Source organism: Vespa mandarinia, chromosome 1 (genome assembly GCF_050613455.1).
Source record: "Vespa mandarinia isolate Hongniang chromosome 1, ASM5061345v1, whole genome shotgun sequence".
Lineage (NCBI taxonomy): Eukaryota > Metazoa > Arthropoda > Insecta > Hymenoptera > Vespidae > Vespa > Vespa mandarinia.
In genome coordinates, this window is record NC_140810.1 from 17,140,011 (window position 1) to 17,152,809 (window position 12,799).

The 12,799-nt window shown below is 26.2% G+C and overlaps 4 protein-coding genes across 8 annotated transcripts; 1 reads left to right on the forward strand and 3 right to left on the reverse strand.

Moving 5' to 3' along the window:
- Positions 1-1,214: 1,214 nt before the first annotated feature.
- LOC118443803 (uncharacterized) lies at positions 1,215-4,871 on the reverse strand. Of its 2 annotated transcripts, XM_085660519.1 has the most exons (4): positions 4,593-4,728; positions 4,423-4,519; positions 3,966-4,307; positions 1,215-1,818 (listed from the first exon to the last, which is right to left on the reverse strand). In XM_085660519.1, exons 2-4 carry the CDS (start codon positions 4,515-4,517, stop codon positions 1,341-1,343), a joined length of 915 nt encoding a protein of 304 aa, XP_085516645.1. In that variant the 5' UTR covers positions 4,518-4,519; positions 4,593-4,728; the 3' UTR covers positions 1,215-1,340. The 2 variants fall into 2 exon arrangements, with proteins under 2 accessions (XP_085516645.1, XP_035727180.2); XM_035871287.2 differs by having other exon boundaries at positions 1,216-1,818; positions 4,423-4,871.
- A 1,427-nt stretch (positions 4,872-6,298) lies between these two features.
- On the reverse strand, positions 6,299-7,709 carry LOC118443856 (uncharacterized). Its single transcript, XM_085661623.1, is given in 4 exon segments — positions 6,299-6,556; positions 6,558-6,776; positions 6,849-6,898; positions 6,945-7,709. Coding segments are annotated over 4 exon segments (786 nt in total). The 5' UTR covers positions 7,218-7,709; the 3' UTR covers positions 6,299-6,312.
- A 492-nt stretch (positions 7,710-8,201) lies between these two features.
- Positions 8,202-11,339, reverse strand: muc (dihydrolipoamide S-acetyltransferase muc). Of its 4 annotated transcripts, XR_014982036.1 has the most exons (9): positions 11,186-11,339; positions 10,973-11,125; positions 10,407-10,561; positions 9,928-10,313; positions 9,459-9,826; positions 9,047-9,346; positions 8,795-8,960; positions 8,421-8,672; positions 8,202-8,311 (listed from the first exon to the last, which is right to left on the reverse strand). XR_014982036.1 is itself a non-coding variant. In XM_035871220.2 (8 exons), coding segments are annotated over exons 2-8 (1,461 nt in total). In that variant the 5' UTR covers positions 11,095-11,125; positions 11,186-11,339; the 3' UTR covers positions 8,220-8,671. The 4 variants fall into 4 exon arrangements, 3 of the variants coding, with proteins under 3 accessions (XP_035727113.1, XP_035727112.1, XP_035727114.1); XM_035871220.2 differs by having other exon boundaries at positions 8,220-8,672; positions 8,832-8,960; XM_035871219.2 differs by having other exon boundaries at positions 8,220-8,672.
- A 393-nt stretch (positions 11,340-11,732) lies between these two features.
- Positions 11,733-12,740, forward strand: mRpL13 (mitochondrial ribosomal protein L13). Its single transcript, XM_035871223.2, has 4 exons — positions 11,733-11,917; positions 12,007-12,130; positions 12,212-12,366; positions 12,468-12,740. The coding sequence occupies exons 1-4, from the start codon at positions 11,894-11,896 to the stop codon at positions 12,699-12,701; spliced, it is 537 nt and encodes a 178-aa protein (XP_035727116.1). The 5' UTR covers positions 11,733-11,893; the 3' UTR covers positions 12,702-12,740.
- Positions 12,741-12,799: the final 59 nt, after the last annotated feature.

A 12,799-nucleotide genomic window follows, 5' to 3' on the forward strand; every position in this document is an offset into this window, starting at 1 on the left:
GAAAGAAATAGTACTATTTATAGAAACGATATCCGGACATATTATCAATGAATTTTTTTTTATGAAAAAATGACTTACTAACGTTGTTTATATTTATATTAATATTATGATTAAGTACATTTTAAGTCATTTAAAGACGATATAAGAGTTATCAAATAAGAAAATAACATACGAAATTTTTCGAAATTTTCAACTTTCACCAGTAGTAGATCAGAAATATTCAATGTTGTCTCTTCAGAGATCGTTGTTCAACAAATCTCTTCCAGAAAATAAATAACTTCCGATGATATTTTTATCGCTAAAATTACTACTGCTATTTATTGCTAATATACGATGATAATATGAATATGGTTTTATATAAATTTATATTTCGTGGGATATGATCTCGATAAATATATAAAAAAGGTATATAGGTTATAGGAAATTATTAATATTTAGAAATGTTACCGATATACTACATGAATCGCAGTAATACTAGATAAATCTACGAGAGCAACTAATTTCGTTCAGGGCACATCATAATTTGAACTAAATATTGTGAGAATAAAGAACTAAAAATTTATTTCTCTTTAAATACAGTCCACACAATTTTTCAATATTTATCTAATATACATAACGAGAACTATGTTTGAACGCAACTATGTTTGAATCAAACAGCTAAGCAGTACTCGAAAGATCAATCGAAATTTAATATTTTCTATTTCATAGAAAATTTTCTTTTTTACAGAATTCAAGGAAAATCTATTTTGAAATTTAGTTAATTTTTAAATAGAATGACACTGTAATGACAGAAATGGTAGTGCGTTTAACATAGTGAATAATAATCGTACCAACTGTTGATGATTTATGGGGATTATGAAATATAATAATTTCTTTTAGTAATTTAAACATAATCTATTAAAATTATTTCAAATCTATTAAAATTATATTTTAGTATCTTTATTTTATTGTTTATATGACCTATGTTTTAATTCAAAGCATTATTCATTTAACCCCTGTTCATTATTCTTGTTATGTATAATAATATTAAACAGCTTTAATTTATTTTTTTTAAATCATTATATGCAATAAATACTGGATGTCAAATGCTATTTTATTAATAAACTATTTCAAATATTATTGATCTAAATCAGATCAAATGTAAACATAGGGAAGTAAAGAAACATGAAAGTATTGATAACTTCCAATCATGTAAAAAATAGAATAACAAATTTTTCACAATATTTCTGCTCTTATATATTTTACAATAAGTTATAACATACATAAAATAAATAAATAAATATTATTCAAAAATTTGTTTTGAATATTTAGACGGACAGTTTTATTTTTTGGATTGAACATTACACTAATTTCTTTTGTTCTGAATGAGAATCCATTGTTCGAAATGTATATTCATACAGCGTAACTGATATAAAAAATGATTTATCTTGTATAATATTTACAGTGAAACTTTTAGTATTATAAAAACTAATAAGGTGTTTTTCAAATTGAGAAACAATCGCTTTAATACATAGAATTCCGTGTTCATAGGCAAAAAATTCTGTTTGATTCATAAGTTGAGTATCTATACCTTTCCCTATATATTTTTTCTGAACATAAAATCTTTTTATATAACCAAGTGTTGGTTCCCAATTACTTTTACAGACTGACATAATACCTACAATTTTTTTATTATGATTAGAAAAATCAATCTTACATACACTCATTTCTTCCTCTGTCATGAATATATATTGCTGATTTTGTTCCTGATTATTTAATGAAAAATCTTCATATGCTTCCGCTATCCAAAAACAGGAAGAATTATCGAGCGTGTAAATCCTGTTTATAGAAATATATATTTTTATTTTAAAATCATAAACTTATCTAACTACAAACAAACAAAACACATAAACAAAATAAAACTACACGAAAGAAATAATTCAGAATGTAATACCGTGGAATGTCAAATATTTCATATCCAGCCATTCTAGCTTCATAACAAAATTTTGTGTATAATGAAATATATAATATAATTGCTGGTATAAACATAATCATAATACAATAAATTTTATGTAATCCTGCATATATGAGTAGTGACATTAACAATATAGATAACATATTTACTAAACGCATAATATTTAGTCCTAATAAAATTCCAATATATGTATGATTTAGCTGATTCATTACACTATCTTCAAGTAATTTTTTGCAAAACAGTTTATCTTCGTCTCTATAAGTTCTGATAAGAATACATTTCTGCATATTGACAAATTATATAAAATATATTGAATCAACCAAAGGCACACAATAAAATTTTATGATCTTTGAAAAACTTAAATTCTGCCTATATAGTGTATAAAATTATAAGCAACTGTGAAATTGTAATTATTGTCACACTATATATGTACACTGAGGTCATGCATTATAATACATATAATAGCGTATTGTTTATATGTTTATAACCTTTCTATCCGAAACGGAAATATTGTCAATTGAAAATTTTTAAACTGAAAGAAATAGTACTATTTAGAGAAACGATATCCGGACATGTTATCAATGAATTTTTTTTTATGAAAACATGACTTACTAACGTTTTATATTTATATTAATATTATGATTAAGTACATTTTAAGTCATTTAAAGACGATATAAGAGTTATCAAATAAGAAAGTAACATACGAAATTTTTCGAAATTTTCAACTTTCACCAGTAGTAGATCAGAAATATTCAATGTTATCACTTCAGAAATCGTTGTTTAACAAATCTCTTCCAAAATATAAATAACTTCCGATGATATTTTTATCGCTAAAATTACTACTGCTATTTATTGCTAATATACGATGATAATATGAACATGGTTTTATATAAATTTATATTTCGCAGGATATGACCTCGATAAATATATAAAAAAGTTATATAAATTATACGAAATTATTAATATCTTAGAAATGTTGCCGATATACCCTACAAATCACACTAATACCAGATAAATCTACAAGCGCAACTAATTTTGTTCGATGCACATCATAATATTAACTAAATGTAATGAGAATAAAGAACTATAAAAATTTATTTCTGTTTGAATACAATCTACACGATTTTTTAATACTTATCTATTACTCATATCGAGAATAGTAATGCAACTAGATTTGAATTAAACCGCTACACAGTACTCGATAGATCAATCGAAATTTAATATTTTCTATTTTATCGACAGAACTCAAGGAAAATCTATTTTGAAATTCAATTAATTTTTAAATAGAATGACATTGTAATGACAGAAATGATAAGGTTAAGATAGTGGATAATAATCATACCAACTGTTGATGATTTATGGGTATTATAAAATATAATAATTTCTTTTAGTAATTTAAACATAATCTACAGTTTCAAATATATTAAAATTATATTTTAGTATCTTTTTTTTATTGTTTATATGAGATAAGGTAGTTGATTTTTTAAGTTTTAATTCGAACAATTGTTCATTTAACCCCTGTTCATTATTCTTGTTATGTACAATAATATTGAGCAGCATAGATCCATTTTGTTTAAAATAATTATATGGCATAAATACTGAATGTCAAATGTTCTTCTATTAATATATTATTTTCAATATTGTCGACTTAAATTAGATCCAAATGTAAACATTGGGAAATAAAGGTACTGAAAAGTATTGATAGCTTATAAATATGTAAAAAAAATAGAATTACAGATTTTTTACAATATCTTTGCTCTTATATATTTTACAAACTGTTATAACATACAAAAAATAAATAAATAAATATTATTCACAAATTTGATTTGAATATTTAGACGGACAGTTTAATTTTTTGGCATAGATTGAACATTACGCGAATTTCTAACGATCCTATTGATAATTCTTTGTTCGAAATATATATTCATACAGCGTAATTGATACGAAAAATGATAATCTATCACGCAAAACAGTTACGTCATTAGTTTTTACATAATAAAAATACATATACCGTTTTTGAAATTGAGAAATCGTCGCTTTAACACATACAAATCCTTTTTCACCGGCAAATTGCAGAGCATGTTTCAAAAGAGTACTTCCTACACCTTTCCTTGTATACTTCTTCAGAACATAAAATCTTTTTATCCAGGCATGTGTTGGTTGCCAATTGCTTTGACAAAATAACAGAATACCTATAATTTTTTTATTATACTTAGATAAATCAATTTCAGATGCTCTCATTTCTTCCTCTGTCATGAATGTATATTGCTGATTTTGTTCCTGATTATTTAATGAAAAATCTTCATATAATTCCGCTATCCAAAAACGGGCAGAATTATTGAGCGTGTAAATCCTATTTGTAGAAATATATATTTTTATTTTAAAATCATAATCTTAACTAACTACAAACTAACAAAACGCACAAACAAAATAAAACTAAACGAAAGAAATAATTCAGAATGTAATACCGTGAAATGTCAAATATTTCATATCCAATCATTCTAGCATCATAACGAAATTTTGTGTACAATGAAATATATAATATAATTCCTGGTATACACATAACTATAATACAATAAATTATATGTAATTCTGCATACACGAGTAGACCCACTACCAGTATAGATAACACAAATACCATACGAATAATATTTAGTGCTAATATAAATCCAAAAAATGTATGATTTAGCTGAGACATTACACTAGCTTCAAGTAATCTTTTGCAAGACAGTTTATCTTGTTCTCTATAATTTCTAATAAGAATATATTTCTGCATATTGACAAATTATATAAAATATATTGAATCAACCAAAGGCACACAATAAAATTTTATGATCTTTGAAAAACTTAACTTCTATCTATATAGTGTATAAAATTTTAAGCAACTGTGAAATTGTAATTATTGTCACAGTATATATGTACACTGAGGTCATGCAATGTAGTACATATAATAGCGTATTGTTTATGAGTTTATAATCTATCCAAAATGAAAATATTTTCAATTGAGTTTTTAAATTGAAAAAAATAATATTATTTTGAGAGATGATATCCGGACATGTTTTCAATGAGTTTTCTTATGAAAAAATGATTTAATAATATTGTTTTATATTTACATTAATATTATGATTAAGTCATTTCAAAGACATTAGAGCACGTTATAAGAGTTATCAAAAAAGAAAGTAACATACAAAATTTTTCAAAATTTTCCTTTCACCAGTAATGGATCAGAACTATTCAATATTTTCTCCTCAGAAGTCGTTCTTGAAAAGATCTATTTCAGAACACTTCCGATGATATTTTTATCACTAAATCTTTTATTGTTATTTATTGCTAATATACGATTATAATATAAATATGACTTTATATAAATTTATATTTCGCAGCATATGATCTCAATAAATATACAAAAAAGTTATGTAGGTTATACGAAATTATTAATATCTTAGAAATGTTACCGATATACCCTATGAATCGCAGTAATACAAGATAAATCTACCAGCGCAACTAATTTCGTTCGCTGCACATCATAATATGAACTAAATACTGTGAGAATAAAGAACTATAAAAATTTATTTCTGGTTAGGTATAATCTACACGATACTGCAATATTTAGTTGTCATGCGTGTCAAGTAAATTAACGCAACTGAATTTTATTTAAACTATTTTGCAATATTTGATGGTTCAATCGAAATTATTATTTTTTATTTTATCGATAAAACTCATAGAAATTCTATTTATTAAATTAACTAATTTTTAAATAGACCAACTCTGTAATGCTAGAAACAATGATAGTCCGTTTACAATAGTGGATAATAATCATAGCAATTATTGATGATTCATACGGATTACGAAATATAATAAGTTCTGATCCTAATTTAAACATTATCTACAATTTCTAATCCATTAAAATTGTTTTAATATTTTTTGTTAATTATTTTAATGGCCTTAGGTAGTGAATTTTTTAAAATTTTTATATCAAATGATTATAGATTTAACCTCTCTTTATTATTTCTCTCATGTATAATAATATTGTGCAGCTTTGAATCATTTTGTACAATATGATTCTATGCAATAAATACTGGATGTCAAATGCTATTCTATTAATAAATTATTTCAAATATTATTAACCTAAGTCAGATCAAATGTAAACATTGGGAAATAAAGAAATTGAAAAATACTAATAGTCTCTAAAGATGAAAAAAGAGAATTACGGATTTTTTACAATGTCTCTACTCATATATTTCACAAAGAGTTATAACATACAAAAAATAAATAAATAAATATTCTTAATAATTTTGATTTGAATATTTAGATGGACAGTTTAATTTTTTGGCATAGGTAGAACATTACACGAATTTCTAATAATGTGGATGATAATCCTTCATTTCGTATTTTAATTCATAAAACATTATAAATTTAAAAGATGGTTTACTATGTATATTCTGTATATGAAAACCTTTGTTACCAAATAATATTAGAGCTTTTATTACGTATTGAGAAATAAGTGCATTAATAGATTCATATCCTTGTTCATAGCCAAATTGTATAACTTGATTTATGAGATAACTTCCTATACCTTTCCTTCTATAGTCTTTATGAACACAATCTTTTTATCCAACCAGAATTCTGTATTCTATTACTTTTACAAAATCCAATAATACCTACACACTTTTTAGTATGGCCACTTGTTGAATAAGTAGATGTATTAAACTGTTCCCGTGTCATGAATATATATCTTGATTTTTGTTGACTTCGATCTAATAAATAATTATCATATGCTTCCACTATCCAAAAACAGGAAGAATTATCGGACTTATAAGTCCTGTTGATAAAAATATATTTTTTCATATTAAATTTATAATCTTAGCTAAAAAAAAAAGTAATAAAATCAGACAAACAAGATGTAACATAACAAAACAAAAAGAAATAATTGAGAACGTAATACTGTGAAATCGCAGATGTTTCATTTTCAACATTTCTAGTTTCATACCAAAACATTGCATATAAAAAAAATTTGTAATACAATTGATGGAATTAATAAAATTATAATGCAATAAATAATAGGATATCCTACTACTATGAGCACAAACATAAACATTAAAACTAATGCATTAAAACATAATGATGTTATCATAGCAGGTTTATCATTTAAAATTCCAAGAAATGTTTCATTTAATGAATCCATTATACAAGTTTTAAGTAATTCTTTGCAAAACAAATTATCGAACGTAATATAAGATCGAATAACAATAAAACTAGACATATTGAAAAATTTTTAATTAATGTCATAATATATGTACACGCTGATGTCATGCATTGTAGTACACATAATAACGTATTGTTTATATGTTTATAACCTTTCTATCCGAAACGAAAATATTTTCAATTGAAAATTTTTAAGGAGAAAGAAATATTATTCAGAAAGATGATATCCAGATGATATCCGGAAATGATTTTAATGAATTTTCTTATGTAAAAATGATTTAATAACATTACATCATATTTATATTAATATTATGATTTAGTACACTTCGACTCATTTAAATACGTTATAAAATCTATCAAAAAAGAAAGTAATAAGATTTTTCAAAATTTTTATCTTACATCGGTTGCGGAATCGAAATATTCAATGTTATCTCTTCAGAGGGCGTTCTTGAACAGATCTTATGGCGACCTCGTTGCGACTGTTGCGCCTCTTCCGGTAAGACATATAACTAACCCGCCTCGGCGCCACCAAGCGCACACGTGGGAAACTAACCAAACAAAGCAAGAGACAGCAGACGCCGAAAACATAGGAGACGACAAAAAACGCCAGGAACAAGAAATCATTCATTCTTTTCTTAATTCTTCTTGAGACCACAGCCATAGCAGTTGAAAATGATAGTCTGATTGAACTACTGTTCTTGTGTACTTGACTTCTACTTTATCAATAGAAGTCAAGATAGTTAAATTTTGTAATTTATAGACTTCGCTATGTACGATACTATGACGCCAGGCATGATGAATTTACAGCTTAGATAACAAATAATAATCATGAAGAACACATTTCCCACATTTATCACTTCTGTTAAATTTGTAAAACTTTTTTGTTTTTATCCCTGAATGAATTATCGTAGCTTATATATATATATTATATATATATTTATGTATATATATATATATATATATATATATATACATAAACGAACACCAACTATTTATATCGCTATTTATCTAAATAATATAAAATCATTATTTTTTTATTTACTAGAAGGTATAATTTATTAAATAGGGTATATACATATATTAAATAAAGTTTATTTTTTAATTTGTATTTCATCAATTTCTTGGTAATTAATTTGATGGTCATTTTTCGAGCTATATAAACAAAGCAATTTACATAAATACATATATGTACAAGTGGCCACCGAAGATCGATACCAAGATATTATTGGCACACTAATTCAGATGTTTAATAGATATTTACCAAGAATTCATTTCATTCATTTTTAGATCATTCAATCAATTGTTAGAACTAAATTGGCAGTATGTCTTCTACATTGAACATAAAATATTTCAGATTGATTTTTTCTTTTTAAAGACACTCAGATGATAGTCCTTAATCTTTTACGTGCATTTATCATAGCAACATTGATGACATTAATCAAAAAAAGCATGTATCACTAAATTAGTGATTAGCTTTTCAGGATATAATGTTGCTTCACGTAATAATGTATTTCTGTAAAAAGATTCCATTTCTAAAAATCGCTTTTAGATCGTAAAAAATGATCAGTCTATCGAAAATGCATAATTAAAAACTCAATATATAATATACATAAAAATACATTGGACATGTATCACCTTTCACTTCTGAATGAAGACGCTTGTTGAGACTTACTACAAAAGCATGGATGTTGGATTTTCCATGAAGTTTTTAAAGGCTGAAAGCCACTGTGCACCTACCGCACCATCTACTGTGCGATGGTCACAGCTAGCTGTTACAGATATATATTGGGCAGTTATGAATCTATAATCACGAAATAAAATTTGAATTAATTTTTACATTTAGAGTTTAAACTAATTGAAAATATTTACATAAAAATGAGAACATACCCTTTTTCATTCTTTGCAGGTATTAATCTTACTTCCGTTGAACCTACTGCAAGAATAATAGATTGAGGTGGGTTTATAATAGCAGAAAAGTTTTTAATGCCAAACATTCCCAAATTCGAAACAGTTATTGTGCCTCCTTGAAATTCTTGTGGCTGCAGCTTTCCCTCCCTTGCTTTGGCTGCTAATGCCTTCACATCTTTGCTAATTTCGACAATACCTTTTGTATCGGCACTAAATACTATAGGTGTAATTAAACCAGATTCTGTGCTTACTGCTACACTTACATCTACATTATTATACCTATAAAACAAAATTAATGAAAAAAAAAAAAAAAAAGAAAAACATTAAAATATTGATCTTACTGTGAAAAAAGGGAGAGAAGAAGGAGACAAAATAAAATCAGAAATCTTACTGTCTTATAACATCTCCCATCCAAGCACTATTACCTTCGGGTACTTTTTTACAAGCCATTGCCATCCCTTTTATAATAATATCATTTACGCTTACTTTTATTTTCTCTTTTTCTAACATCTTATTAAATTGCTCTCGCATTGCTAATGCTGCGTCCATTTTTATATCTATTGATAGGTAATAATGAGGAATACTTCTTTTGCTTTCAAGTAGACGTTTTGCTATAACTGCCCGTATATTTGAAACAGGGACATCGATGCCATCTGCGACATCAACTCCTTTCGCTGGTACAGTTGGTTTTGCAGCAACTGGAGCACCTTCGAGATCTTTAGATGTTATGGAACTGTATAAACCTGTACCTTTTAGGCCCTATAAGAAAAAATCACTTTTTTTTCCATTCCTTCTTAACATCTAAGAAAAAATATTCATTATATTTTAATGTAAAAAATTATTTAACAATGTAAGATTACCTCTAAACTAAGTCCTTTTTCTGCAGCAATTCTTTTAGCTAATGGACTGGCATATACCCTTTCTCCTGGTGTGATTTTCGTAGGTGGAAGTGCAACTGCAGGTGTTGGTGCAGCAGGCGTTGGTGCAGCAGGTGTTGGTGGAGCAGGCGCAGCAGGTGCTGATGGTGTAATAGGTGCTGCTACTGTATCATCTTTAAAGTCTTTAAAAGCAGGAACTGATTCTTCATTTGGAACAATGATGCAAACAAGTTTGCCTATCGGAACATTTTTTGATCCAGCAGGTACAAGTATTTTAGCTAAATAACCTTCTTCTGGTGTTTCAAATCCCATTGTTGCTTTATCTGTTTCAATTTCTGCTAATAAATCACCTTCATTTAATTTATCTCCTGTTAATAATAAAATAAGATGATATTATTATAGTGTTAGAAAATCATATATTATAAATTTAATTTATTAAGTAATTTCTTCAATATACATACCTTCTTTTTTTTGCCAACTTACAATAGTGCCCGTTTCCATAGTAGGAGAAAGTGCAGGTAATTGTACTTTAACATGGTCAGGAAAGTCTGCATAAAACCGTAATTGCTGCTGCCATGGTATCACCGTAAAACGTAAACTATCGTGGACCTGAATCCTGAATACCAAGCAAGAAAGCAGTGATATACTCTAAAAAATGTTAAGAATCATGTGACGATATAATGTGATATCAAATGTTTCAATTAACATATCAGTATATCTGTTAATTAGTGATAAATAAAATTCAAAATAAATAATAGTTCATATAAGATTATACAATTTTAATGAAAATAAATATATACATACATTAAGAAAAGAAATGAAAAGATGTTAACTTATAATGAAAATTTATATATAGTATATTCTGTATCATAAATTAAAATCATGTAGATCTTTATATAGATTTGAATAAATTGAATGGTAGAAATGAAATACTAATAAAATATAACTTTAAATGAAAATCGAATGAACGATGAGAGCAAAATTTTAATGAAATAATAATTAATAGAAAAATTAGCAATATGTATACCTTTGTAAATATTTTCTGTGAAGACATCTAATGATCACGGTTCTAACGATGTTAGTGCCCACACCACTTCGAAGTATCGTGCGTGCCAAATCATTACGTAGCCTCGCCGTGGTACGTATCATATCTTGATCTCTTTAACAATATCTATTCGCACTACCGAATTGAAATAGTTAAAGTTTATCAAAAAAGATTTTTTTCAGATTGTATAGTTACCCAAAAATTGTCCACGAGCACTTCGAAATATATTTCAGAATATAATAAAGGAGGACCAAATGACGGATACGTTTGTGCCAAATTAGAGGTCGTTCGCAAGGTCACGTGATTTCAACCATGAAATTTATTCTCATTCAATACGGGTAGTGTCGATGACTCTGACACTTTACCTTATAAAGCTTTACAGCGCCGTCTTTGCTAAACTTAAAAAACATTCATTTATGAAATTTAAAAAATATATTCATGAGAGATGTTAAAGAAAAACAAATTCGCAAGTTCATATGAGCTTACATTTATAAGTTTTAATTGAAGTTTGATAAAAAAAAACTTTTTTTATTATACTACTTTATATCCACATAAACTTTATTAATATGTCAGTGTAGTTTTTCATTAAGTAAAAAGCATTAATAATATAATGAATATAGAAAATATACAGAAAAGAAATATAATTAAGTCAAAACAAAAAAAATAAAAATTAGAATAAATTAATTGGATTTAAGAATAATATGACTGTATATCGATACTTTGCGATTATCGATAATCACATTTGCATCCATTTCGATACTATATCATACCTTATCTGAAATCGTATCATTGTAGGTTATATTACAAATAATTTAAAAATAAGATTTATAAAGAACTATGTACATTTCGAATTGAATTTTGAAATTATTATATACATTAATATCAAAAGTTATCTTAATTATTATGTCAATTTTACGAAGAGCACAGGTTTGCTTTTTAAAATATTTATTATTTTTAAATTAATAATATAACATTAATCATTTTATATTATTTAATAAAGTTAATAAATTTTTTAGCAATGGAACACTTTTTCAACTATTTGGCATATATATGATGCAAAATGGCAAGATCCTTATCTAAGTGCAGAAAAAATAAAGCTTTATCTTATGGGTATACATAAGCCAATATATCATCCATTGAGTAAGTTTAATATTATAATACTTAAGTATATATTGATAATTCAAAAATATCTAATTTATAAAATGACGATCTTTCATATAGATTATTGTGGTGATCATGTGATCGTAATAAATAGTAAAGATATAGCTTTACGAGGAGACGAGTGGCGAAAACGTGTGTATTTCCATCATAACACATATATCGGTGGTGCTTCTTGGACTCTTGCTTGGGAACTTCATAATAAAAATCCAACTTTGGTAATTAATGAATACATATTATATCTTAACATGATCTATCTTATATTTATAGACTTTATTAACAAGATAATTTATTTTTAATTTATATTATCCTTATGTAGATAGTAACTAAAGCAGTGTATCGTGCATTGAAAGGAAATTTACAAAGAAGACACACGATGCAAAGATTACATGTTTTCCCAGATGAAAATGTTCCAGAAGAAATGCTTAAGAATGTTTGTAATCAGATTAAGCAATTAAGACCAGTTCCAGTTAGATTAGATCATATTCCCAAAGAAGAAGTAGAACAATTTCCAAAATTGTTAACTTATCCTGAAGATTATATTCTTAAGTGATTTATAAATTGTAAATAAAATTATTATTATAATACAACATTATTGTGTGAATATTTAAACATAAACAGTAAAAATGTAAAAACACTATATACATGTTT